The 27,937-nt window shown below is 41.5% G+C and overlaps 1 protein-coding gene across 1 annotated transcript in view; it reads right to left on the bottom strand.

The window, feature by feature from the left end:
* The window catches only part of si:ch211-156l18.8 (probable G-protein coupled receptor 158), a 173,323-nt gene that overhangs the window by 112,280 nt on the left and 33,106 nt on the right, over window positions 1–27,937 (bottom strand). The window contains exon 3 of the mRNA XM_035407194.1: window positions 13,857–13,965. Within this exon, the coding sequence (XP_035263085.1) occupies window positions 13,857–13,965 (109 nt within the window). The remainder of the gene's footprint in view (window positions 1–13,856; window positions 13,966–27,937) is intronic.

Genomic DNA, 27,937 nt, shown 5'->3' with positions numbered 1-27,937 from the left:
GTTTCCTTCTGTTACCAGCCTAGGGTATTGTGGGAAGTGGAGTTCCACAGGGAACAGTGCTGGGTCCACTGCTCTTCCTCATTTACATAAATGACCTTGACACGGACATTGAAAGTACACTAGTTAAATTTACAGATGATACAAAACTGGGAGGTTTAGCCAACAGTTTGGAATCTACTAAAGTAATCCAAGAAGATTTCAACAGAATCCAGAAGTGAGCATAAACCTGGCAAATGAAATTCAATATAACTAAATGTAAAGTTCTACATGTGGGGAATAAAAACATAGGGCAGGATTACTTCATGGGTGGTACAAAATTAGAATGTGCACATGTAGAAAAAGACTTGGGAGTAGTTGATCAAATAGTTGATCAAAGCCTATCAGGGTCTGGTCAATGTGCTGTAGCAGTAAAAAAGTCAACAGGATGCTGGGATACATAGCCAGGAGTATTGAGTATGAATCTAAGGATGTCATACTCACCCTATACAATACCCTGGTCAGACCACACTTAAAGTATTGAGTATTGTGTGCAGTTCTGGGGACCGTACTACAAGACAGATATAGAGGCGCTGGAAAAGGTCCAAAGACAGGCAACCAGATTGATTCCGGGTATAAAAGATAAGTGTAATGAGGAACGGCTAGACATGCTTAGACTTTTCAAGCTTAGTAAAAGGAGACTTAGGGGAGATTTGATTGAGGCTTTTAAATTTATTAAAGGATTAACAAAGGACCGCAGGAAATTATTCAAGTTTTTCGGTTAGCAGAATGAGGGGGCATAAATGGAAACTGCCAAAGGGTAAATTTCACACAGATATTAGGAAATATTTTTTATATTTAGAATATTTTTTTATTAGGAAATATTTTTTCACACACTTTTAGATAAACTAAGCATAAATACTGAAATATCACATTTACATAAGTATTCAGACCCTTTGCTATGACACTGAAAACTGAGCTCAGGTGCATTCTGTTTCCATTGATCATACTTAAGATGTTTCTACAACTTGATTGGAGTCCACCTGTGGTAAATTCAATTAATTGGACATGATTTGGAAAGGCTCACACCTGTCTATATGAGGTCCAACAGTCGACAGTGCACGTCAGAACAAAAACCAAGCCATGAAGTCAAAGGAATTGTCCGTAGACCTCCGAGACAGGATTGTGTCGAGGTACAGATCTGGGGAAAAGAACAAAAAAAATTCTAAAGCATTGAAGGTCCCTAAGAACACAGTGATCTCCATCATTTTTAAATGGAAGAAGTTTGAAACCACTTGGACTCTTCCTAGAGCTGGCTTCCCGGCCAAACAGAGCAATCACGGGAGGAGGGCCTTAGTCAGGGAGGTGACCAAGAACCCAATAGCCACTCTGACAGAGCTCCAGAGTTCCTCTGTGGAAAGGGGAGAACCTTCCAGAAGGACAACCATCTCTGCAGCACTCCAGGTAGAGTGGACTTTATGGTAGAGTGGCCAGACGGAAGCCATTCCTCAGTAAAAGGCACATGACAGCCCACTCTAATTTGCCAAAAGACACCTAAAAGACTCTCAGACCATGAGAAACAAGATTCTCCGGTCTGATGAAACCAAGATTGAATTCCCTGGCCACAATGCCAAGCGTCACGTCTGGAGGAAACCAGGCATCGCTCATCACCTGGCCAATACCATCCCTACAGTGAAGCATGGTGGTGGCAGCATCATACTGTGGGGATGTTTTTCAGCAGCAGGAACTGGGAGACTAGTCAGGATTGAGGGTGAAGGACCGAAGATGAACGGAGCAAAGTACAGATATTCTTGATGAAAACCTGCGCCAGAGCGCTCAGGACCTCAGACTGGGCCGAAGGTTTACCTTCTAACAGGACAACGACCCTGAGCACACAGCCAAGACAATGCAGGAGTGGCTTCGGGACAGGTCTATGAATGTCCTTGAGTGGCCCAACCAGAGCCCAGACTTGAACCTGATCGAACATCTCTGGAGAGACCTGAAAATAGCTGTGCAAACACTCCCCATCCAACCTGACAGAGCTTGAGAGGATCTCCAGAGAAAATGGGAAAAATACCCCAAATACAGGAGTGCCAAGCTTGTAGTGTCATACCCAAGAAGCCTTAAGGCTGTAATCGCTGCCAAAGGTGCCTCAACAAAGTACTGAGTAAAGGCTCTGACACCTATGTAAATGTGATACTTCAGTTTTTTATTTTTTATAAATTTGTAAAAGTTTCAAAAAACCTGTTTTCGCTTTGTAATTATGGGGTATTTTGTGTAGATTGATGAGAACAAAAATGAATTTAATCCATTTTATAATATGGCTGTGACGTAACAAAATGTGGAAAAAGTGAAGGGGTCTGAATACTTTCTGAAGGCACTGTATGTAAAACAGGTAAAACTATTCATGTTTGGATCATCCACCCCTTGACCACAAGTGTGCAAAATCAGGGGGAGATATGCAGAACTACTTAAAACCTATAGAGCATAATGTAAACAGTGTGTTTTGGTGTCCTTTGGTGCCTCCAAATCTATCCAAAATATCAGAATTGTGCATTGCTGTAAATCATAACATAATCATACGCCGTATTTCACTACAAATCAATTGTTTTGACTCTCACTGTGTTACGGGGAGGAAATTGATGATGGAGCATGTTTTTGACTGGTGGTTGCTGTTTTTCCTTTTCTTCTCCCTTGCACCAAAGAACCAGCAGCATCACTCATTTATCCCCCTGAGCATGATGTCAAGCAGTTGCACATTCAGTAGCAGACGTTTCCTACAGCTCTGTATTAAAGATTGAGGAAACATTTGTTCAGGATTTGTGGCAAGAAATCTTGGGAGGAACCCAACTATGCCTGAGCAGGGCAGGAACAGGCTGAAGCGGTCTATGACCATGGAGCGAGAGACAGGGTTAGAAAGATCCTGTGGACTCAGGGTGAGGAAACAGGTTGGAGCGGTCTTTGAACTCATGGCGAGGAAAGGGCAGAAGCCCCAGGGAAAAATAAAGAGAGGAGATAAGGTTAGGCAGTATAGCAGGGTTTTCCCTACCATAGAAAGGCTTAGGCGCAGCACCTAAGTGATTTTGTGGAGCGCCTTAAGCCGAATGAACGTAAAAAGGCATTTAGGCGGCGTATCAGAATGAATGTAAAAAGAACAATGATGCGCTGACAAAAAACAAAAAAACGGAGAGGTGTCTTTATGGTTTTAAACACTCCGCATTATGATGGAATTATAAATAGAAGTGGGTGATTCACGAGCGTTTTTATGTTTTTATGCATGGTAGGTTAAATGCATTTACAGAATATAGAGGTTTTTCCCCAAAGATGGTATTTCTCGATATAATTGTGCCGCCATGTTAACACATTACTACGGTTGCCGGTCAGGCACTCTTCACGGTAAGAATACATTTTAGGACAGCGTTTCTGATTTTGCTTGTGTCGAAAGTGCTGCAACGGAAACACCGATAGATTTACCCTAGCCACACCTGTCAAAAATGTAAACAAGTAATCCAGTTTTCACGGACGGGAAAAATTTTATGACAACGTTACATAAAGATACCTCGAATGAACTAACATTAGTATCTAATTTGGCTTGGTAGCTAAACAAAGTTAGGCTGTGTTCACACATAACGTCTTTTTCTGATGAAAACCGCTGGTAAAAGCGTTTTTTCATATTTTTTTTTTTTTTTTAAACGCTGTTTCAGAATATAGTTGAGAGCACCTAAGCCCTCTGAAAACCTAGGGAAAACCTTGTATAGAGATTGCCAACACAGAGTAAACGTATGTAATGCCACTATTACACTAAGCTACCTAGTGTGTCAGCTCTGTAAAGGCCAGCTTGATACTTGATGCTTAGCTACCTAGCGCGTCAGCTCCTTAAACGCCAGCTTGACACTTGACACTAAGTTACCTAATGTGTCAGCTCCGTAAAGACCAATATGACACTCGACACTAAGCTACCAGCCCAGCCCAGATATCCACATTTAACTTCATGAACTACATAATTATACTTGATTATTACCGTTTAACAGGATATAGGGCTACAGGAATAGCTAATATAGGTAGAGGGAGATGCCATAATTTGCATTTGCATCTGTATCTGTTCAACAAACAAAATGATTTGTATTTGGATAAAAGCCGGAAGTGGGTGTGGCATAAACTTGACGTGGGTGGAGTTTAACATGGAAGCTTTTTAAAATGCCAAAAAATCCCAGGTTTTTACCATTATAATCACTGGCACTACTATTGTTGAGATATTAAAGCATTAAAGTCATGGTTTTACAACGATATCAATAATAGTTCAGTTTAGTAACAGGTGATTTGCTTTTTAAAGTTGTATTTAAAAAGTACCAAACAGTTTCCTCTATACAGCCATAACAGGCCTTTATAACACTGAGGTAAACAAACAGTAAAATCAAGTTCAAACATTACTTTAAACAGTAACCGTTAATCAAACATTAAAGGATACTCATCCTTACTCTGAACTGCATAGTACAAACTACATCAACCCCACCTTCACCCCTACCTGGGGGACACTGAAATCAATTATAAACTGAAATAATGCTTATATAATAAATAAAAAAGGTCCTCATCTTTATTATGAACTACTTAATGCAATGAACTCCTAATGAAATTTTAAAAAATACAGAATATAACTAAAATGTTGATTTTGTTTGTTAATACTTTGTCTTCCCTCTTTGTTGAAGCCCCACTACCTGTATGAAAAGATTCCCTGGGTGGAATACGTCTTCAGCTATTATGCTTTATTCAAACTTCCCCAAGTTGTGTTTTGTAAAGACAAGCTCCTACTTATGAGCTGGGAGCAGTCTAGAGTGATGGGGAGACACAACATCCCTTGCTATAGCCTACTGAAATGTTGCTAAAAAAATATTTATTGGAAATATTTCTCACAAAGGTTATCACATTGCCCCATTCCTTTGGGAGGTGGTAGAGGACTGAATTTCACATGTACTAACCTGAAATGGCAGCGGTAGCCGCATTGTAACCATGTTACTATTGATTGTGTTACCAATATCAAGGGTTCCATTTATGTTTGTGAAAGGGGAGAATCTTTAAAAATCTTTTTAAAACACTTTACGAGCAGTTGCATGTTAGAGAAGTTGAGAGGTGCTTACTCTGGAGATGGTTGGCTATTGGGTATGGAATTAAATATGAAAAATGTGTTCTGAAGTTTTTACTAATGTGACGTGTTAAAATTTTAGGGCGACAGTGCCTATCCCTTGCATCCATGTATCCTGACACATGTCCATAACCCGACTTCACCAGCGATGGAGCGGTACAACAATGTTGCTTTCCTGCCACACACAAGACTTAAATACTGGCAGTGCATTTAAATGAACTCACTGTGGCTGAGCTCGTTTACATAACCACTCTTAGACAATACCCCACTAAATTGAAAACATGCTGTGACACATAATTTTGTTACACTGACAGTAATTTGCGGCATGCTTAGTTAATATGGCCCTCAGCATCTTAAGTCTTTCCTCATAGCTTTCATACCAGGAATAAATTTAGTTGCCCCTCTTTGAAACTTTTCCAGAGCGTCCATTTTTTATGTATTTATGGTCCCCAGAACTGTACTCAATACTCCAAATGTGATATAAAAAATGAATTGGATTGATACTCAAATACATTTGGCTATATAACCCAGCATCGTGTTGGCATTTTTTTTTTTTTACAGCTAGGGCACTTTCCATTTAGCAATATTAACTTTAATTTGCCAAGTTTCCACCCACTTCTAGATCTTCTTGAATTACTTTAGCAGATTTCGAACTATGAGTTGGGCCTCCCAGTTTTGTATCATTTGCAATTTAACTAATGTACTTTCAATGTCACTGTTGTAACAATGTGTAACTATACACAGGAACTTTGGGGCCTCTGGCTCCCAGACCACGGGACTGAGTCATGTTTATCATTAACTTTTTTGGTCAACCAAGGAAGTATGCGCCTGTCCCGTTCCTCTTGTGACCCTGCAATAAACTCTCTGCGTGATCAATTAAGCACAGCTTGGGGCAAGGAACACCCCCTTTTTGGAGGAATGGGGAGCCCAATTAAAAAAACTTAATCAATGGTCTACCTATCCATGTTTCATTGACCGCTCCAATAGCACAAGCCAATCAAATGTTTCTGTGGCCAAAATAATAAACCAATCACATTACAGAGATCACACGTGGGGTTCCATCTGTTTGAGGAACACGTATCTCCATACTTTTCCTCCATATCTCCCTTGGAGCTGGACCCAAGTGGAGGATTTGTGCACATCCATCATTTTGACTGGAACCAGTCGCGACCCCGAATTCACAAAAGTTTCCCAAGTCTCTGCGCACCTGCCATGGACCCCTGGGACCAGATGAGCTGAACGAGCATTACCTAACAGAAATAAGGACTGGCCTCCCTTATTATCACAAGTATTGAAATGCATTTTATTTGACACAGACATCAAATTATACAATTAAAATTTGAAATACCTGTTTAGGTTATTTTACTGCTGTTTGTTGCTGTGTTTTGTTTGTTGTGCGTATGTTGGTTGGGAACAGCAAATTCTTTGATGTAGTTTACGTTGTTAAACTTTATTTTTATGAGACTGATATAACGAATTAACCAAGTAACATAGAGTAGCGTGTCACAAACCAATAACACAAACTAACCTTCGTTAAATGGTAGTACTGCCAACCTCTTATGTTTAGCCAATGCAAATTCATCATTTCCTCGTATAATCATATTATACAAATTATTGTTTTCAATTAGCCCTTTACCAGCTCATTATCATAACCAATATATGTATATTCTTTATTTCTAAACTGTTGTCGTGTCCGTGTTACTTCAATAAGCTGGGCTCTACTGACGTCTCCAATTCTGATGGGTTGTTGAAACTCCATTCATCTGAGTAAACCTCACTACACTGTCAAGATCAGACCTGGGTCAAACACAAATACATATTTGTATTTGTATTTGAAAATGTAGTTAAATACATATTTGAAGTATTTTTAAATACATTCACACATTAAATACATTAGATTTGATTTATTTAAATTATTTGAATGGGAAACCAAATACCTTCACAAACAGTATTTGAACAAGACCCGGTCAAAACCTAGACCAATGGTGTAACTTCATAAATCGGCCGACCAATGGTGTAACTTCATCACTCAGTGACTCAGTCACAGACATTTGTGTTTGTAGGGCTGGCCCCGCTGCTGCGGTCCAGCCAAAAATACATTCCTTTAAATAAATACTTACGTGGGAAACCAAATACTTTTAGTATTTAGAGCCTTTTAAAAATACATTAAAATACAAATATAAATTATATTTAGAAATTTTTCAAATACATACCAAACCATTTGATAAAATTAATTATAATTCATTATGAAAATTAATTGTAATAATATTTAAATTATTATTATCGTTGTCTAACCAGGATTTATTCATCTCAGAATTCTATGCAGTCAGTAGCCTATGCAGAATACTATACTGTCAGAAATATTTAGCTTAAAGATTTGCAATTATAACACGTAAAATGTTCAGATGCCATGATTTCAAAAATAATGACAATGCTAAAAGTGGCTGGTTAAACAAACTTAAAAAAATACTTTGTGTATGAATTAGAATTGATTGGATGGTTAGATTGTTGGATTTTGGATTTACTACAGTGTTAGTGTACTCTGGACCCCAGTGATAGACAACAGAAATGACTGAGTCAGCAACAATGTAGGCTTCATACTAAAGGGAGTATCCCAGAGTTCTTTGTACAATATTTGTGAGTGGCCCTCAATGTGATGTCAGCGAGTTATAATACTGAGGGCAATCCAGGGGAACTACTAGGGGCTAGGGGTTCAATTTGGATTAACGGCAAGGGTAGCCTACACTGGCAATTTTAAACAAACCATGTACTGCCTCTAACAGACAGTAGCCTAAATGCCCGTGTCTTTGCATGGGGGGTATGGAAAACTCTTGAAGATTTCTTGATAAGCTACTTGCCAGTTTATTATAGCCATGCAATATTTTTAAATTTAGTGGCCTTTTCCTGTATTTCCTCTCTTTTTCTGTTGTCAGAGTGTTCAACAGCCATATATACAGTTCCATCTTTTACATTTTGTAAGGTTATACACTGATAAAATAGAATTCAGCTGTGCACTACCAATTAACAATGGAAATCGGTAAAAATGGACCGGGGCCGTCAGCAGTCACTTGGTACTTTCTCATCAAAATACTGTCCTCTAATTACCAATATTATCAAAACCTTCAGAGCTGATTGGTTCTCGCATATCCAGTGTTTTTTAAGTCTTTCAACAGCTTGGTGCACTTGCACACGTTGCACCACTGGCCTTATGTTGTGAAAGTATTTTCAAATAATTAAATTAAATTAAATACTTTGTATTTGAAAATTCTGTATTTTAAATGTTTTTTAAGACATATTTGAAAGTAATTGCAAATACATGCAAATGCTCCTTAAATGTATTTTCAAATACATTTTGTAATTTAAATACTCAGTATTTGTAAATGCTAAATTTCAAATAATTTCTAAATAAGTATTTAAAAGTAATTAAAATACGTTAAATATGTATTTGACCCAGGTCTAGTCAAGATCATTGATATAAATTAAAAAGAGCAGTGGTCCCAGCACCAATATTTGTGGGACTCCATTACCCACAGTACCCGACTCAGATAAGATCCCTCCTAGCACTCTTAATGTTCTACCCTGTAGCCAGTTCTGAACCAACTCTGAAATACATCCTGTAATTCCTGCTTTCTTCACTTTGCTAACAAGTTTCTCAGGTGATACCACGTCAAATACTTTTTGGAAATCCGAGTATATATAAGCCTAGTTATATTCAGAACACTTAGTAGCTTCTTCAAAGAATACCAAATGGTTTGTCAGGCATGACTTTTCCTTTCAACGGTCATAGTGCCTATCACTTAGGATGTTGTTATTTTCAAGAACAATTCTAACTTGTCTCTAATAATAGATTCCAGCATTTTACATGTGATGCTAGTTTAACTGACAGGCCTGTAGTTTCCTGGATCAGTACTGTCCTCTTACTCATAAATACATATTATATTAACTTACTCCCAGTTCTTTGGTATTTCTTCAGTTTCTAAAGGCTGTCAAAAATACCTGCCAGTGGTTTAAAGCTGATCTCACCTAACTCTTTGAGTACCCTTTGGTATGTGCCATCGGGGCCTATTGCCTTATTTGTCTTTAGTTGTCTTTATTTATCCTCTATATCAACATTAGCTAAGACATTCTGACTACTGAATATGTCTTCCAGTTTATTGGTAAACTCCTCTCTAGTAAAACTCTCAACAAAGTTAATATTTAAGATGTCAGCAATATCCTTATTCTTATAAAGCAATGCCCCTTCTTTATTAGCTGCGACCGGAAGCTCTATAGCTATGTTTGTCGGTCAGTTGGTCAGACGGTCAGTCGCAGTGGCGGTTCTATAATGCGGGGCACTGGGGTGCCGCCCCCCTAAATGCGAAATAATTATAAAATAAAAATAGTTTACTCGTACAATGAGCCTGGTAGTCTGTCAGCGCCTGCCAGCATTCATTAAAAATTGATTCCAAAATCAAATTGTATTTGGTTAATTTCTGTGTGATTATAGCCTACTTCCTGGGTGAAGGGCGCCGGTCAAATGAGTGTGTATGTAAGTCTTTCAACTTTTGGCAAGCAGGTGACCTGAGGCTGCTCTCTAAACGGTTGCTTCAGATTTCCCACGGGGCGCAGCTCTCTGCACCCCAGATACTCCTACTTTTATTGGCAGCGAATTAGTATTGTTTTTATGTTTTTTGATCTAATGTGATTGGACAATTCTCAACACTATCTTTCATGTTCACGCCCGTCATTAATATAACTACGGATGCGCGATTGTCACTCCTGCTCCTTAGCTAGCTGACCAGTACTTTCAGGAGATGGCAACTTCAAGTAGAATCGCGGAAATCAAAGAGAATTGAGTTATTTCCTTACAAAAACGCCCTTACACAAGGTGTTCACTGGAAGAAAAAAAGAAGATAAAGGAGCTTGGACCAGACCGACCCATTTTACAAATTCAGCAGCAGGCAAGTGATCGAGGACGAGCATACACCCGGAATGGGCTCTTGTTATGACAAACGGAGTTGACTAGCTGGATGTGGTGTAAGTAATGCCTTTTATTGCTTTCCCTGTTTGCTATTTCAAAGTGTCGGCACCGAAGCGTCGTGGACAACGACGGGGGAACAAGACCTATAACATCTTTCTGAAAAATGCAAACGGCACGAAAGTAGCTGCAGCCGTGTAGACAATAGTGTGAGACTAGCAAGTTTAGCACTGCTGAACAGCTAGATGAAGGCTACAGGATTGGCATTAGAAGGCACAACGAAGAGAAGACAAAATCGACACATCCTGTCCAGAATAATAGACTGCTAAATTTTGTGGAGCCTTTGAGTTGGCTTTGCGTGGCCACGATGAGAGTGAGAGCTCCGATAATCCCGGGATATTCCGTGGGTTGGTGAATTTTGTTGCCTCCTTTCAAGTTCAGCATTCACATTCACATTTTGTCCAGCAGATGGCAGCAGAAGGCTCTATAAATGACATTGGAGTTAGCTAATATTTTCCTACTTTTTTATGACTTCATAGAATGTAACAGTGGCAGTAAAAATGACTTTAGTAGTTCCATATTTAGAAATTGAGCTGTTGCCTGTTGGTAACTTTAGGTGATGTAGGTGAAATGGGCATTTTGTCATCTCTACATATTATTTTATATTATTAAGGAGGGCAAAATATGTTCAAGTAGTGCTACTGGCCATTGTTTAGGCAACATTAGTGTGTTGTATTGTTTTTAGATTTATTTATTTATTTATTTAATTTGCTGAGCTATGAAGTGCTGCTTCAGTTTGTTTGTCCCCCCCAAAACTGCGCCCCCCCAAAAAATTTTATCACCAGCCGCCACTGGTCAGTCGGTTGGTCTACAAGTCAAGTCAAGTCAAGTTTGTTGATCACATACACCTTAGCATGGCAGTGAGATTCTTTGTTGCTGTTTGTTACTCATCCCTATGAAATAAACAGTCAATCAATTGAATGATGATAATAATAGTAGTAATAATAATAAAAACAATAGCAATAAAATCATAGAATAAAATATAAAAAAGAATATACATATATTACATACACACACATATATATACATACATACATACATGCACATACACATATGCCTATACATACATATACACACCCAATATACACATATGTATGTAAGCGCGTTCACAATAAATAAGATTAAAAGAGTCTCATTAAGTGTATGTATGTGCTGTAAAATACAGTGGGAGGAAATGGGGGGAGGCAGGGGGCGTGAATGGATGGAAACAGGGGGTCTATGGGGACAGGGTCAGGTGTTGGTGGAGCTGAACAGGTGTTGGGAGTCTCAGCTCAGCATCCGGATGGCCTGGGGGTAGAAACTGTTCCTGAGGTGGTTAGTCTTAGCTCTGATACTGATATAGCCAGGCTTCCTCTTGGACTGCTTCCTAATGAAGAGGCCATGGCTCGGGTGGCTGGGATCAGCAATGATCTTATTGGCCTTGCATATACATCTCTTGGTGTATATGTCCTCCAAGTTAGGCAGCATGCCACCTGTAAGCCGTTGGCCCGACCGCACCACCCTCTGAAGCCGCCGCCGATCCTGTTCAGAGCAGTTGCCGTACCAGGTGGTGATGCAGCCAGTCATGATGCTTTCAATAGTGCACCTGTAAAGGTTCCTCAGGACAGGTGAGGACATGCCAAACTTCTTCAGCCTTCTTAGATTGTAAAGGTGCTGCTGGCACTTCTTCACCAGCATGTCCACATGCCGAGACAACTTCATGTCCTCCGAGATTTGGACTCCAAGGAATCTGAAGCTACTGACCCGCTCCACAGCTGCCCCATTTATAGTTATGGGTACATGCTCAGCCCTCTTCCTGAAGTCCAGGATCAGCTCCTTGGTTTTCTCCACGTTAAGCTCCAGGTTGTTCCCCTGGCACCACTTTGAGAGTGCCATCACCTCGTCCATGTAGTCCGTGGTGTTGTTGTCGGTTATCAGACCAATAACTGTTGTGTCATCGGCGAACTTGATGATGGAATTGGAGCACAAAAAGTGTCCCACCCCGTAGCGGCCACAGTTTTCACCCCAGGAGGCTGAAATTTGGCATGGCCGTTGGTCATGACCAAGTAACTGAGTAACTTTCAGGCCAATTGATCAAGAGCCTGGAAGCCCAGAAGGGGCCTGGCGATGGGCGTAGCCTATCACAAAAAGGCATATAACTCCCGAATGGATTCACAGATTTGCACAAGATTTAGTGGAAAGGTTGATCATGAGCCAAAGAAGAGGTCATGTGTTTGTGTGAGGGTGTGTGAGGGGGCGTGGCGATGGGCGTGGCCTATGATAAAAAGGCACATAACTCCCGAAGGAATTCACAGATTTGCACAAGATTTTGTGGAAAGGTTGGTCATAAGCCAAAGAAGAGGTCACGTGTTTGTGTGAGGGTGTGAGAGGGGTGTGGTGATGGGCGTGGCCAATGACAAAAAGGCGCACAACTCCCGAATGGATTCACAGATTTGCACAAGATTTTGTGGAAAGGTTGGTCATGAGCCAAAGAAGAGGTCACTTGTTTGTGTGAGGGGGCGTGCTGATGGGCGTGGCCTATCACAAAAAGGCGCATAACTCCCAAATGGATTCACAGATTTGCACAAGATTTTGTGGAAAGGTTGGTCATGAGCCAAAGAAGAGGTCACATGTTTGTTTGAGGGTGTGTGAGGGGGCGTGGCCTATCACAAAAAGGCGCATAACTCCCAAATGGATTCACAGATTTGCACAAGATTTTGTGGAAAGTTTGGTCATGAGCCAAAGAAGAGGTCACGTGTTTGTGTGAGGGTGTGTGAGGGGGCGTGGCAATGGGTGTGGCCTATCACAAAAAGGCACATAACTCCCGAATGGATTCACAGGTTTTCACAAGATTTTGTGAAAAGTTTGGTCATGAGCCAAAGAAGAGGTCACATGTTTGTGTGAGGGTGTGTGGCCTGTCACAAAAAGGTGCATAACTCCTGAATGGATTCACAGATTTGCACAAGATTTTGTGGAAAGGTTGGTCATGAGCCAAACAGTATTGAAAGAAACATTTAGTATTACTTTTTTGCATCTTGGGCAATTTGCCTTTCAAAGTAAAGTTCCAGTAAATCTTTTTTAACCTTATCACACATTACAATATTGAGCCTTATTACTCTCAGTGCTGTTGTTTTTATATATCTTGTTTTTATATATCGTATGCAGTTTCTTTGTCTCAAACTCTACCGTATGGCTTTGTTCATTCACTGAGGAGACTGCTTCTTCAACTTAATTTTTCTTACCTTTGGATTAAATTTTCATCTGAATGGCATGGCATACCTAAGCATTGTTGCTGATCATGTGCATCTCTTTATGGCCAAAGTCCACCCTTTTCAAATGGATACTATCAGCTGGATAATGCAGCATATCAAAAGCATGCATCATCTCAAGCTGGTTCCACAAACATCGCAGTGACTGCACTGTTCTCCAAAAGCCTACACAGTCCCCAGATCAGATTCCAATAGAGCAGCTTTGGGATAAGGTGGAACACAAGGTTTGCAGCATGAATATGAGGCAAAAAAATCAGCAGAAACTGTGTGACGCTACCAATCAGTGTGGAGAAAAAATCTAAGGAATGTTTCTAGTACCTTGTTGAATCCATGCTGTGAAGAATTCAGGCTGTTCTGCAGGTAAAAGGAGGTCCTACTAGGAAAGTGTGCCTAATAAAGTGGCCATGAATGTATGATGAAAGCAACCACAGAACATGACAATTTCTAGTTTCTGGAAACTTAATATTAGACTCACCTGCATGCTAGTACGGTTGCACTGGTGTGTGTTAGAAAACCAATCCTTCCCCTTTGCACACTGGTCCAGGTCAAAACTCTGTAGACTTACATCCACACGGATCACCCCCCTGCAGCAACAGTATACACAAACAGAACTGTCAATTGTTTCAATGCCAATTCAAAACAAAACCAACAAAGACAACACACACGGTTAAATGCAAAAGCATTGGGAAAGTTGGTTGTTTTTCCTCTGTACTAATCATTTTTTTTATTTTCAAATCAATTCAGTTTTATTTATATTGTGCTTTTTACAGAGAACTGTCATAATGACACTTCACAGAGTAGCAAGGCAAGAGACAGAGCAGAAAGAGCAAAGAGAGCAAACCGCCATTAACCGCCAAATAGAAAGAACATAAGGTAAAAAACTCCCAGTGGAGAGAAAACCCTCAAATGGCGGCGAGAAAAATCCCCCCAATGGGAAGAAATCTCGAGAGAAACCTGGCTATAGAGGGGGAGCCCATCCTCCATGGGCTAACATGGTGTAAACTAGCAGACAGAAAATACAAGCACATAACCGCCCAGACCCACGGAGCAACTCAGTTCCGCAGACACATTTTAGCTGGCACCACCTGCGCATGCGTCCCACAAAACGTCCCTCAAGGGTCGTCCGTGAGTGAGTCAGTGAGTGAGTGAGTGAGTGACCACAATATGCATAGCCCACAGTGGCAGTTCCTGTGCACCGTGGGAAAAATGGGTTGACCAGCTAAGGTGCACGCTAACAGGAATAATAGAAGAACAAATGGTATAGTTCAGAATAGTGCAGTTTAGAGGAACTGGATGATGGATCTGGAGCTCCAGACAGCATCACACAATGACTATGAGGCAAAATTCACAGACATTGAATTACAATGATACCATTCAATGAGTCATCTCCATGTTCCAAATCAGCATAAGAATTGGGACCAATGACCATCAGTTTTTTTTACCATTCAGCATTGAAATGTCTTATGCAGGCTGCCCAAGTGTTTTTTCAAGCTGCCTATGCTACTTAACTACAGTAGAATCTACTTAATTGCATAATAGTGAGACATCCAGGGCCGGATTAACAATGGGGCTAAGGTGGGCTTAAGCCCCAGGGCCCGCAGGCTGGCAGGGCCCTGGTGGACAGAAGTAACCCTACATCAGTTCGGTAGCCTATAAATTTGCAGCCCGTTCGTTGTTCATGTGTAGGATATAAATAAAGAGACGATGAGATGATTAGACAAATTGTCTGGTTGTTTTATGGTCCAATACAATTCCTTCTTTTCAAATTCAGTGATGACATGTAGTTGTTGCAGTGTCACGCCAATTTTTATCCGGGCTGCAAAAGTGGTCCGGGTGACGCAATGACATTCTAAAACAGCTGTTATACCCATTGTGACATTCTTAAAGTTTTGTTACAGCGTCCGTTGCTATGCCGATGCTGCCAGCCTTGATACATTCTGTTGCGATAAAGATTCTAAGACAACTCAGGAATTTCTCTGGTTTAACGGGTTATTTTGCAATAACCCTGAAATGCAATCGTATTAGTAAACGGCTACACATGTGATCTAACTTTCAAGTAGTTAGCTACCTCCCTGGATATGAATGTTTTACCAATAAATAATAATAATAAATGCAATTTTATCCACGGAAATAGCTATACAAAATAGGCAAAATAAATGTTGTGGTCGCGATCGCCGTCGTAGACATCAGAAGGAAATGTCGATGACTAAAATAAAAAAAAGTTGGCTCTCTCTCTTTTCCATCGGAATAAACACCCAAAGTGAAGCACAACATTACCTACTGATCGAAGATAAGGTCGCTGTGAGGTTGCTTTCCATAGAGGATTTCAGCTGCATACAGTACTCCCGTATAGAGAGTATGCATTGACGTCACTTTCCCACCGGAATACGCCCCCTCAGTCGGACTGAGTGGCAAAACATGCTGCAACATGGCTGCCTTTAGTAGAGGAAACCAGGAGTAAAACAAACGATAATCTGCTTAAATTAAAGGCAGTGGTCCATGGACATTCAACAAGAAATCGGAGCTATCTTTTTACAGACTGCCAAAAGCTAAAGAAAAGAGAAGCAAATGAATCGCTGCAATTCGCAGAAACAACTGGAATCCAGGCACCGAAACGCGGATTTGCGGTTGTTATTTTGTGTCAGGTATGTTGGATTTTTGGGTAAAATCATACCTTAATTTATATGCTTGGCTAGCTAACACTATCTAACCATCCCCCCTTTGTTTGTAGAAGACAAGGCTCATCATCATGGATATTTTTTTAAAATAAATGCTGACAAAATCTTTACAGTTACACAGAATATAAATTAAAGATGCTAAATATTTAATTGATGAGTAGTCAATACAGTACATAACTTAAGGTATGATTTTACCCAAAAATCCAACATACCTGACACAAACTGACAATCGCAAATCCACGTTTCGGTGCCTGGATTCCAGTTGTTTTTGCAAATTGCAGCGATCCATTTGCTTCTCTTTTCTTTATCTTTCGGCAGTCTGTAAAAAGATAGCTCCGATTTCTTGTTGAATCTATTTGTACAGTCAATCGCACAACAGCTCTTTCCCATTTTAGATGTTTTTTGTGTCTTCGCGGCATTCAAGCGGAACGCTAACACTGCCACTCAGTAGTCTTTCTGCCACTCAGTGGGTGTAACCGTAGTGACTTCCACTTACTGTGACGTCATGTGCATACCCTCTATTACTGAAAATGCTGTCGAGGTGGCTAGCCAGCTATAAGTGCATACCGGCGTATGAGTGCTGTGTATTATGTACCCTTTGTACAGGTTCAGTCTGTTAAGTGTAGAGGTAGTTGTCATTTTTAGAGGCCTTAAATTAAATATAGCTATAGCTATATATATAAATTAAAGTAGGTAGATAACCGTTTTAAACCGGAGTGTTCACACGTGTAACGATCAGCACACCCAGTCTGCACGCTAACGTTAGTAGCTAGGTTAGCTAAAAGGATAATGCACTGGGGTATCACTATAAACTTTGCTAGCTTGCTGCTGGCTTGTTCAACCGAATACATCACAGCGTAGCTACCCCTACGTAACTGAAACAGTACTTTCTTTAGCTGATGAGCAAGCGAGCCTGACTGATCTACAGTCGGTCCAAAGAACAAGTAAGCGTAATGTCATTGGTGCAAAAATGATTATGCATTGTTTAGGACTGTCGAATGTTTCTGCCTGATTAGTCTAGAGTCGGTCCAATGAACAAGTAAACGTAATGTCATTGGTGCAAGAATTATTATGTGTTGTTTAGGACTGTACTGTAGTATTTGAACTGATTGAACTGTTTCTCTCATCTGGTTATTAACAATTTGTGTAGTTAAGTTATCATGGAATAGCCTAGGCTACTGTAACATGTGTGTGCATGTGTTGTGCTATCTGTGAGGACCTAGCATTTAATTTGTGTTTTATAGTCATATAGCCTTCTTTATGTTATAGTTGTGCCGTGGTTTCCTATACATTTAGCCTTGATGTTATCCTTGTCTCAGGTTAGAAATAATTGTTTCCACAAAATAAATTGTTTACTAATTAATCATACCGACTCACTTTTTTAATATTGTTGTGTTTTCAACTCAGATGAAAGCACAGTCCTCGATTCTGGCAAAAAGTTGTTGATAATTGAGCTCAACAGCCAATCAAATTACACCCCTCCCTTCCGTGCTCCTGAAGCAACGTCTTGATTGGCTGGAATAGTGTATGACTCCCCACTTTGTTTGTTTTCCATTTAAAAAGCCAAGACCTGAGAGAGCCTGAAAATATTGCGTGATAATTTTGAGGGGGCCCTTTGATTAGGTGTAGCCCTAAGTCCAAAGGTCATTCTCATGAAACCATTAAAATACCATGGCAGTAATGATTTAAAATATAAAACATGTAATTTAGTAATATAACAAAATATCATAATAAAGATAATAGTGTTCTCTACCTTGCACAAAGAGTAAGTTCAACATAGGAATGAATTATTTTTGTATTTTATTGCATTTTCTGCTGAAATTCTCATTACCGCAATGCGTCCAGCTCTGAATGCATGTTATGTTGTAATTTAAACAGAGTAAAATAAAAATGAAAATGAAAAAAATAAATGGATGTTCTACTAGATGTTTTCAAATGACAAAAAAATTATTAACTGAATATTCATGCATAATAATAATAAAATCGTATCCCAGCCAATGCCCCAAAAACCCAGTCACTGGGGATGCACAAGTCAATGCATTCGTAGTGCCGGACCCAAGCCCGGATAAATGGGAGGGTTGCATCAGGAAGGGCATCCGGCGTAAAAACATATGCCAGATCAAATATGCAGATCAGCATGATCCGCTGTGGCGACCCCGAACTGGAACAGCCGAAAGTAGAAAAAAACATTCATGTATAATAATAATAAAAAATTGTGGAAAATAAAGTGTCCATGACTGATGTTCTCATCCTCCGCAACATTTTTGAAGGGCTGTTTACACACACACACAGAATTTTAAATAAAGTTTGATTTTGAATGAAGCAACACATCTGCCAGTACCTTCAAGATGGCTACCAGATAAGCAGATCTCTTTTTTTTTTTACAGTTAAAAGTTAAACATTCTCTTGTCATACTGTGTACACAACAGTATTGATTATCATTACCGATACAGGTGGTTTCCCCACATTTATAAAAACGTTAGATTTAAAATTTTCTAAGAAAATATACTTCATTAATGTCTAATTATGTACACTGAGTAAAAATTTGCTTAGTCATCATGGCTTCTCTATTGTTAGCAAAACATGCTAAGGTTTCTCATCCTCCACATCATTCTCACTTACGGCTGCAATTTAAGGCCAGTTGTGGTAGAGAGAACTTCTGTTTCGGTAATGAGAATTTAATCATACAGACTATACTTTTTAAATATATATTATGAACTATTAATTTAAATATTATTTACTAACTGTTGATATTTTGCTTTATGTCCTGTTTCATTTCAGACAGTCAGCAAGTGACAAGAAGAAAGCTTTAGCGAAGGCTAGAATGACAAAATACAGAGAAAAAGTTTACACCAACCCAGAACTGCTGGAAGAGTACAGAAGGAAGGAGAGAGAGAGGTTAGGGGTTGGAAAGGTTACAGCAAGAGTAATTAGCAGTCTATAGGAAGCCTATGCCCTCATACAGTGTCTATAGGAAGTCAATACCCTACAGTGTTAGGAAGTCTGCACATGCTCGTGCAAATGTCCACCACACACACACACGCACGCTCACACGCCATTTAGTTTGTACATCCTAGTTTATAGGATGTGCACATACAGTCTGTAAGCCATTCAGTCCCTACTATAGGATGTGTACACACGCACGCACACACACACACAGTCAGTAAGCCATTCAGTCTCTACTATAGGATGCTGTGTCCATAACAGTAAGATTTTTCCCATGTTTTGAGTAAGGCTGTCAAAGTTAACGCGATAATAATGTGTTAACGCAAATTTGTTTTAACGCCACTAATTTTTAATGCACGTTAACGCAGTTCTGTTATGAACGTTTGCCCGACCCTTATGCTGCTTTCAAGACAACTCGGAACTAGTAAAAAATGAGGTCCGACTTGTGAAAAAAGCAACTGAACAGTCGTAGGACTTGGAATTATAGATCGGAAATTCGAGCATCATTTCTGAGCTCCGAATTTTCCGACTTCCGGATTGGTCACCTGGAAGGGGTCTGCCTCTGCTTCTCATCCACTTGTTACGGGAGTGCCGCAGGGATCTGTACTGGGTCCTCTGTTGTTCTCCTTATACACCAGATCTCTTGGTTCAGTTATTAATTCACATGGCTTCTCCTATCATTGTTATGCAGATGACACACAACTCTTCTTTTCTTTCCCCCCCTCGGCCACACAGGTCAATGCCTGGCTGACATCTCCACCTGGATGGCCAGCCACCATCTGAAGCTCAACCTCAACAAAACTGAGCTGCTCTTCTTCCCGTGCAAGACCTCCTTACTTCGTGAGCTCTCAATCACGGTTGATGGCACCACAGTGACTGCCTCTCACTCTGCCAAGAGCTTGGGGGTGGTCCTGGATGACCAACTGGACCTCAAGGAGCACATCAAGGCAACATCACGGTCCTGCAGATTCCTTCTGTACAACATCAGAAGGATTCGACCATACCTGACGACGCACTCCACCCAGCTGCTCGTCCAGGCTACGGTGACCTCTCGCCTTGATTACTGCAACTCTCTCCTTGCAAGCCTGCCAGCTTGTGCCATACAGCCACTACAGATAATTCAGAATGCCGCTGCCCGACTCATCTACAACCTCCCCAAATTCTCCCACGTCACTCCTCTGCTGCGATCACTCCACTGGCTACCGGTCGCTGCCAGGATCCGGTTCAAAGCCCTGACCCTTGCCTACACTGCTGCCAACAGGACAGCCCCCATCTACTTGCAGGACATGACTCAATTCTATGTGCCTGCTCGACCACTCCGCTCTGCGGCAGCAGGGCGCCTTGTAACCCCTCCCACCCGCCCAAAGGGATCACAGAGCTTCTCCACCCTAGCCCCCCAGTGGTGGAACGAACTCCCCGTCCCTCTCCGAACCTCCCCCTCACTACCCATCTTCCGCCGTGGCCTGAAGACTCATCTCTTCAGACTATACCTAGACTAACCACCACCACGCTGTATATTTCACTCTTTTAAAAACCCCCCCCCTTCATGTCACTTGTTACATGTTGCCCCATCCCAGCACTTTTTCGTAATTTGTATTTGTCCTAATACTGTAGCTTATTCTTCTGCCTAGTTTGTTTTGTAGAGGTTAGGTCAGTATAGTGTTCACTGTGTGAACTGTGTTCTTGGCTAGAACTAGCTGTACAAAATAAGTATTGTACCTTACTGAACCTGTTTAGAAGTTGTCTATGACCATGAAATGCACTTTTTGTACGTCGCTCTGGATAAAAGCGTCTGCCAAATGAATGTAATGTAATGAATGTAATGGTGACGTCACATTAAGATAAATGGCAGCATTTGTAGTTTGTGGTAAGAAAGAAAAATGGTGTATTTAGGCTTTTCATGCATTTTCATTTGGGTGTGTGAATATGTGATATGCGTTAGTATCGTTTATGTTTCCCATTCATTATAGCAATATGTAAAATTTAAAAGTTACAATGTCCATCAGCAACTTTTTTCGCTAGCCAGCTTAGCTAGAAAATGTTATTTTGCTCAGAAATAAATGCTGCAAATCATATAATGAAACACCTGACAGTGATACCATATTTACATTTCAGTACTACTGCAGCCTAGCTAGTTTTGCGGTTTCACTCTATTTACTCATTTAATATACTCCTTAACAATAAAATAAAGTAGCGTTTTCTGTGGGAATCCATGTTTTCTCGAGTAAAACACAGTGAACGCAGTTTTTTCATTGTCTGGGCATATCGTTCAGAAGAAGGGAGCTGCCCTGTCGTCCGACAATGTAAACAGGCTTGTCTGTTTAAGCAACTGGCTCGGTGCAAAAAAATATAAGTAGACTACAGTAACTGTTGTATCCAAAGAAATAGAAGGATAGCCTAACTGCAATATCCAATTCGAGTCCTAGTTCTGTATTATACTCCCTTTCCACTGTTTCCTGCTCACTTTATTTATTGTTTGTTTTATTTTGTATCATCCTGTTTTGATCCCACATAGTAGAAGGGGATGTTTTTGTGAGCCTTTATTTTCCCCATGTGAGGTTGGACACAATTACATTGTGTGATTTGCTTTAGAAGTGCGAGGGATCCAGGGAATGATCTTTGAGTAATGGAAAATTTAGCTGACCAATGTACCTGTTGTACAATGTGTCTGTTGTTGCGATGCATTGAGGTCCATCATTTTGTGTTAATGCTTAAAAAAAACGGGATGTTTTAGTGAACCTTTATAAGCGTAAAGTTGGACACACTACATTGTGTGACTACTCATATTACTAAGTAATGTTATATTTAGCAGGTCAATATGCCCATCTGTTGTTGCCTGTTGGGCTTGAGTTTGCCATGTTATGATTTGAGCATATTTTGTTATGCTAAATGCAGTACCTTTGAGGGTTTCTGGACAATATTGGCCATTGTTTTGGGTTGTTAATTGATTTCCAATAATAAATAAACATGCATTTGCATAAAGCAAGCATATTTGTCCACTCCCATGTTGATAAGAGTATTAAACACTCGAAAAATATCGCTTTAAGCTACATTTTGAACAGATAAAAAAATGTGCGATTAATATGTGATTAATCACGATTAACTATGGACAATTATGCAATTAATCACGATTAAATATTTTAATCGATTGACAGCCCTAGTTTTGAGACATGCTCATTTCATGTCATGCTTCCTTTCCATTTCCAGATATCAAAAAAGAAAAAAAAACTGTAAAATCAAGAAATCTCAAGATCTGACAAAGAGGCAACATGAAAAGAAGAAAAAACAGTGGCGGGAAAACTCAAAAAGGTATTACAGAAGAACTACTAGGTATTACAGAAAAATAAGTTATTCAAATTCTTCAAGAAGACACAGCCTCCCCAAGAGAACAGCCATTCTCACCTCAGCGGGTAAATGTCCCTGTAATCAACTCAACTCCTAAAAGAAGAGAGACATCTCTACAGACACCAGGACCAATGAAGACATCTACCCCAAAGGAATCACCCAAAAAGAGGAACAGAATAAAGAAAACACTATCAAAATTGACGTTAAAGAGAGGACCAAAGAGATGGTCAACCTAAAGAAAAGACTGAAAAGACTTGAGATGATGGCCAAGAGGAAGCAGGTAATTGTCAACATGGAAGGCAGAGAGGTCCAGAAGAAAACTACAAAGAGACGTCATCAGAGAACATTACCCAATAACAGCCAGAGAAGACTAATGCGCACACTTGTTAGCCGCTTCCTTCATCAAGATGAAGTCTCCACTGTAATAAATGGGAAATCCGGAGAAATTCGGGAAAAAAAGGGCCAGATATTCCATAAGAGAGCATTAACGGACACTATGGGAAATCTTCATAGAAGATTTCTGTCTGAGAATCCCAGGCACAACCTTCAACGAAAGGAAACATCATCATATGGGAGGAGTGGGTCACTAAATCTGTACCAATAACAAAGAAATGCAAAGATGGGTCCACTGAAGAGAAGGAAGTGAGGAATGTATTTCTTGAGAAGAGGCATGCCTCCATTGAAAAGCTGGTGGACTACACTTGTAAATGCACCAGGGAAATAAAAGAAACTCACTTTGGAGGTGGCAACCCGCAGGTAATCCTCCATACTGGAGTTATCTATCTCGGTGGGGGCAGGATGGAGTCATTTCGCATCGCTGTCAGCCTGTCTTCAGCACAACGCCACAGCCACATGGGCTCACCTTGACCCAGTTCTGAGGAGCATACGAAAGGAGACTCCAAATGCCAGGAACATTCACTTCATCTCAGATGGGCCCACACCTCAATATCGGAATAGAACCAACTTTTACCTAGCCTCAACAGTGCCGTTCATGCGAGGATTTAAGCATGTAATATGGAATTTCACGGAGGCGTCCCACGGAAAGGGTGCTCCTGATGGAGTGGGCGGCGCCCTGAAAAACCTGGCAGATAGAATTGTGTCCTATGGTACTAGCATACCAGATGCCGACACTCTCTTTGAGCAACTGAATCTCAATTCAACTGTGAGGCTCTTCAAAATAACAGAGGAGGACATCAAAACAAGTGGCGAATTAGTACCGCCGTACCTGAAGGCAGTACCTGGGACGATGAGAATTCATCAGGTAAGTCAGTTAAAAACAACAACATATTCAAACTAAATGTCAAATCTGGTCAATCCTTGCCCATTTAGGGGGTACCCTATTTAAAGCTTTATAACTCCAGATGTGAACACCACAGAGCCTTGAAAAATGGCTTAAATGAAGAAAGACATTTGTACCATTTACAATACTCACTTATATGAGTATATAGATTATATTCATATTTTTGGAAGAAATAAAGTGCCACAGATGCAGTTGTCTAAACAGAAAATCAAAAATGAATTTGCTCTTTTTTAGTTTGTCAGAATCAGAATCAGAATCAGAATCAGGTTTTATTGCCAAGTAGGTTTACACATACGAGGAATTTGTTTTGGTCAGGTGGTGCATAACAGTGAACATAAAATAAGATAAATAAAATGAAATAAACATAGTGCAATAAAAACATAACAGACATAAAATAACATAAACATAGTGCAAACGGTAAACAGTAAACAATAAACAATAGTGCAAGGGGATAAAGTGTTATAAGTACAGGTGCTGTCTGTTTGGTGTCCGTGGGGGTCAGGATAACAGTACAGTATCAGTGGGGGTCCCGGGCCTTGTTGATGAGGCCAGCTGCAGTCGGGAAAAAACTGTTCTTGTGTCGTGAGGTTTTGGTCCTGATGGACCGCAGCCTCCTGCCGGAGGGGAGTGTTTGAAAGAGTTTGTGTCCAGGGTGGGAGGGGTCGGCCACAATCTTTCCTGCCCGCCTCAGGGCCCTGGAGGTGTGCAGGTCCTGGAGGGATGGCAGATTGCAGCCAATCACCCTCTCAGCAGCGCAAATGATACGCTGCAGTCTGCCCTTGTCCTTGGCAGTGGCAGCAGCGTACCAGATGGTGATGGAGGAGGTGAGGATGGACTCAATGATGGCAGTGTAGAAGTGCACCATCATTGTCATTGGCAGGTTGAACTTCTTCAGCTGCCGCAGGAAGTACATCCTCTGCTGAGCCTTCTTGGTGAGGGAGGTGATGTTCAGCTCCCACTTGAGGTCCTGGGTGATGATGGTGCCCAGGAAGCAGAAGGACTCCACAGTGTCGACTGGGGAGTCATGCAGGGTGATGGGGGCGGGTGGGGCGGCGTTCCTTCTGAAGTCCACTACCATCTCTACTGTCTTTAGGGCGTTGAGCTCCAGGTTGTTATGGCTGCACCAGGACACCAGATGTTCAATCTCTCTCCTGTAGGCAGACTCATCCCCACCAGAGATGAGTCCAATGAGAGTGGTGTCGTCTGCAAACTTCAGGAGCTTGACTGACTGATGACTGGAGGTGCAGCTATTGGTATACAGGGAGAAGAGTAGAGGAGAAAGGACGCAGCCTTGAGGGGAGCCGGTGCTGATGGTCCGGGAGTCGGAGACGTGTTTCCCCAGCTTCACGTGCTGCTTCCTGTCAGACAGGAAGTCGGTGATCCACCTGCAGGTGCAGTCAGGCACGTGCAGCTGGGAAAGCTTGTCCTGTAGTAGAGCCGGGATGATGGTATTGAAGGCGGAGCTGAAGTCCACAAACAGGATCCTGACATAGGTTCCTGCAGTGTCCAGGTGCTGGAGGATGAAGTGGAGGGCCATGTTTACAGCATCGTCCACAGACCTGTTGGCTCTGTATGCGAACTGCAGGGGGTCCAGAAGTGGGTCCGTGATGGTTTTGAGGTGGGACAGTACAAGGCGCTCAAAAGACTTCATTACCACAGAGGTCAGGGCGACGGGTCTGTAGTCATTGAGTCCTGCGGTCCTTGTTTTTTTGGGGACGGGGATAATGGTAGAGGTCTTGAAGCAGGCTGGTACGTGGCATGTCTCCAGTGAGGTGTTAAAAATGTCTGTGAACACCGGAGACAGCTGATCGGCACAGTGCTTCAGGGTGGAGGGAGAGACAGAGTCTGGTCCAGCTGCTTTGCGGGGGTTCTGTCTCTTGAATAATCTGTTAACGTCCCTCTCCAGGAGGGAGAGAGTCGTCATTGTGATAGGGGAGGGGGAGGGGGCCTCTGAGGTGGGTGATTGTAGAGAGGCCCGGGCTCCTGCTGAGATGGGGGAGGAGGAGCTGGTGGTCTGGAGCTGGTGAATGGGTTCACGGGGGATGGTGTCAGGACTGTCCCATTGTCTTTCGAATCGGCAGTAAAACTCATTCAGGTCGTTGGCCAGGCGCAAGTCATTAGTGGAGTGGGGGGCTTTCGGTTTGTAGTTGGTGATCTGTCTGAGGCCCTTCCAGACAGAGGCCGAGTTGTTTTCTGAGAACTGCTGTTGGAGTTTCTCAGAGTACAGTCGTTTAGCATCTCTCACCGCCTTGCTAAACCTGTATTTAGACTCTTTAAACCGGTCCTTGTCCCCACTCCTAAATGCTTCCTCCTTTGCCAGCCTTAGCTGTCTGAGTTTAGCTGTAAACCAGGGTTTGTCGTTGTTGTAGATAACCCTGGTGCGTGATGGTACACAGCTGTCCTCACAGAAGCTGATGTATGATGTCACAGCCTCTGTGTACTCATCCAGACTGATGGTAGCAGTCCTGAAAACATCCCAGTCAGTGCAGTCCAAGCACGTGCGAAGATCCTCCATAGCTTCACTGGTCCACTTCTTAGATGTCCTCACAACAGGTTTGCAGAGTTTTAATTTCTGCCTGTATGCAGGAATCAGGTGGACTATGATGTGGTCAGAGTGTCCCAGTGCAGCGCGGGGGACGGCGTGATAGGCACGGTTGATTGTACTGTAGCAGTGATCTAAAGTGTTCTCCTCTCTGGTCGGGCATTTAATCAACTGGTGGTATTTAGGCAGTTCGTGGCTGAGATTCCCTTTGTTAAAGTCGCCGAGGACGATAACGAAAGAGTCCGGGTTTGTCCGCTCCACACACAGTATCTGGTCGGCGAGCGTACGCTGTGCCTCCTGCACGAGGGCTTGCGGTGGAATGTAAACACCGACCAGAATGAATGAAGCGAACTCGCGGGGGGAGTAGAAGGGTTTGCAGTTGATGAAAAAAGTTTCCAGAACAGGAGAACAGTGCTGCATAATCACTGTAACATCTTTACACCAGCCACTGTTTGTATAAAAACAAATACCTCCACCTTTCATTTTGCCGGAGCCCTCTGTGTCGCGATCCGCTCTGAATAGCTGAAAGCCTGCCAGCTGCAGCGCAGAGTCCGGTATCGATCCACACAGCCAAGTTTCCGTGAAGCACAAAACGGAAGATGTTGAAAAGTCTCTGTTTTTCTCCACCAGTAGCTGGAGTTCGTCCAGTTTATTGCACAGCGATCGCACGTTAGATAGAAATATTCCCGGTAACGGAGTGCGTAGACCGCGTCTGCGGAGACGCACGAGCGCACCGGCACGTTTCCCTCTCCTCCGGCGTTTCACTGCGTGAACAAGGGTGAGCGTACCTTTGACAAAAGTGACCAGTAATTCCGCAGATGTGATGAGAATGTTCGGAAATAAATCCACAGGAGTTGTTACCCTGATATTCATGAGCTCTTCCCTGGTGAAAGAGTTCCGGATGCTATCGCAAAACACTGAATTTACAAACAAAACAAGGCAAAACAATGCGCACCAACACACCGAGGCAGCCATCCGCGGCGCCATCTTGATCTCAACTCCCATCTTGATCTCAACTTGTAATGAAATACTGAGAGATTGCATATATACAGCAGGTTAAACTATACATGTCCTGGATCAAAAACTTCTTGACCACAAGTTCATAAAATATAAGGGTGGATATGTACAACTACTATAGATCTATGAAGCAAAAACTAAGCAGTGTACCCAGCGTCTCCAAATCTATCCAAAATGTCTACATTATGCATTGCTGTAAATCACAACATATTCATGTATTTCACAAATCAACTGTTTTGACTCAGGAAACTCACTGTTGCATCATTTTAGAGTGGGAATTACAAGCTTTCAGTAAGTACAGTGGCCTAAAATATCTAGAAGTCCAGAAACATATCCAAAATCTCTCCAAAATTGAATAAAATGCTTTTTGTCCATTATAAAGCATATACATGAGCCCCTTATGAAGGTTTAAGATGAAACATTGCTATCAGATTTAAAAATAATGGAAAAAATATTGTCACACGAAGCATATAAATGAATTTTGAAGGTTTAAGATGAAACATTGATATTGATAAAAAATAATTGTCACACAATGCGGTACAGTACCTAAATGTGTAATAATTAACTCTTGTATGTATTTCTATACTCTGTACTCACAGAGTACAGAGTACTCTTGAATGTTTTCTTGTATGGGGATGGAACGACACGAAAACAATTTTAAACCATCCACGTCATCACTGTTGCATGCATCACAAAATCCACCAACGAACGCTTACATTAACAAACAT

The sequence above is a fragment of the Anguilla anguilla genome, chromosome 2, assembly GCF_013347855.1.
Source record: "Anguilla anguilla isolate fAngAng1 chromosome 2, fAngAng1.pri, whole genome shotgun sequence".
NCBI lineage: Eukaryota > Metazoa > Chordata > Actinopteri > Anguilliformes > Anguillidae > Anguilla > Anguilla anguilla.
The sequence above is the reverse complement of the archived record's forward strand: the minus strand, read 5'-3'. Positions and strand labels throughout refer to the sequence as shown.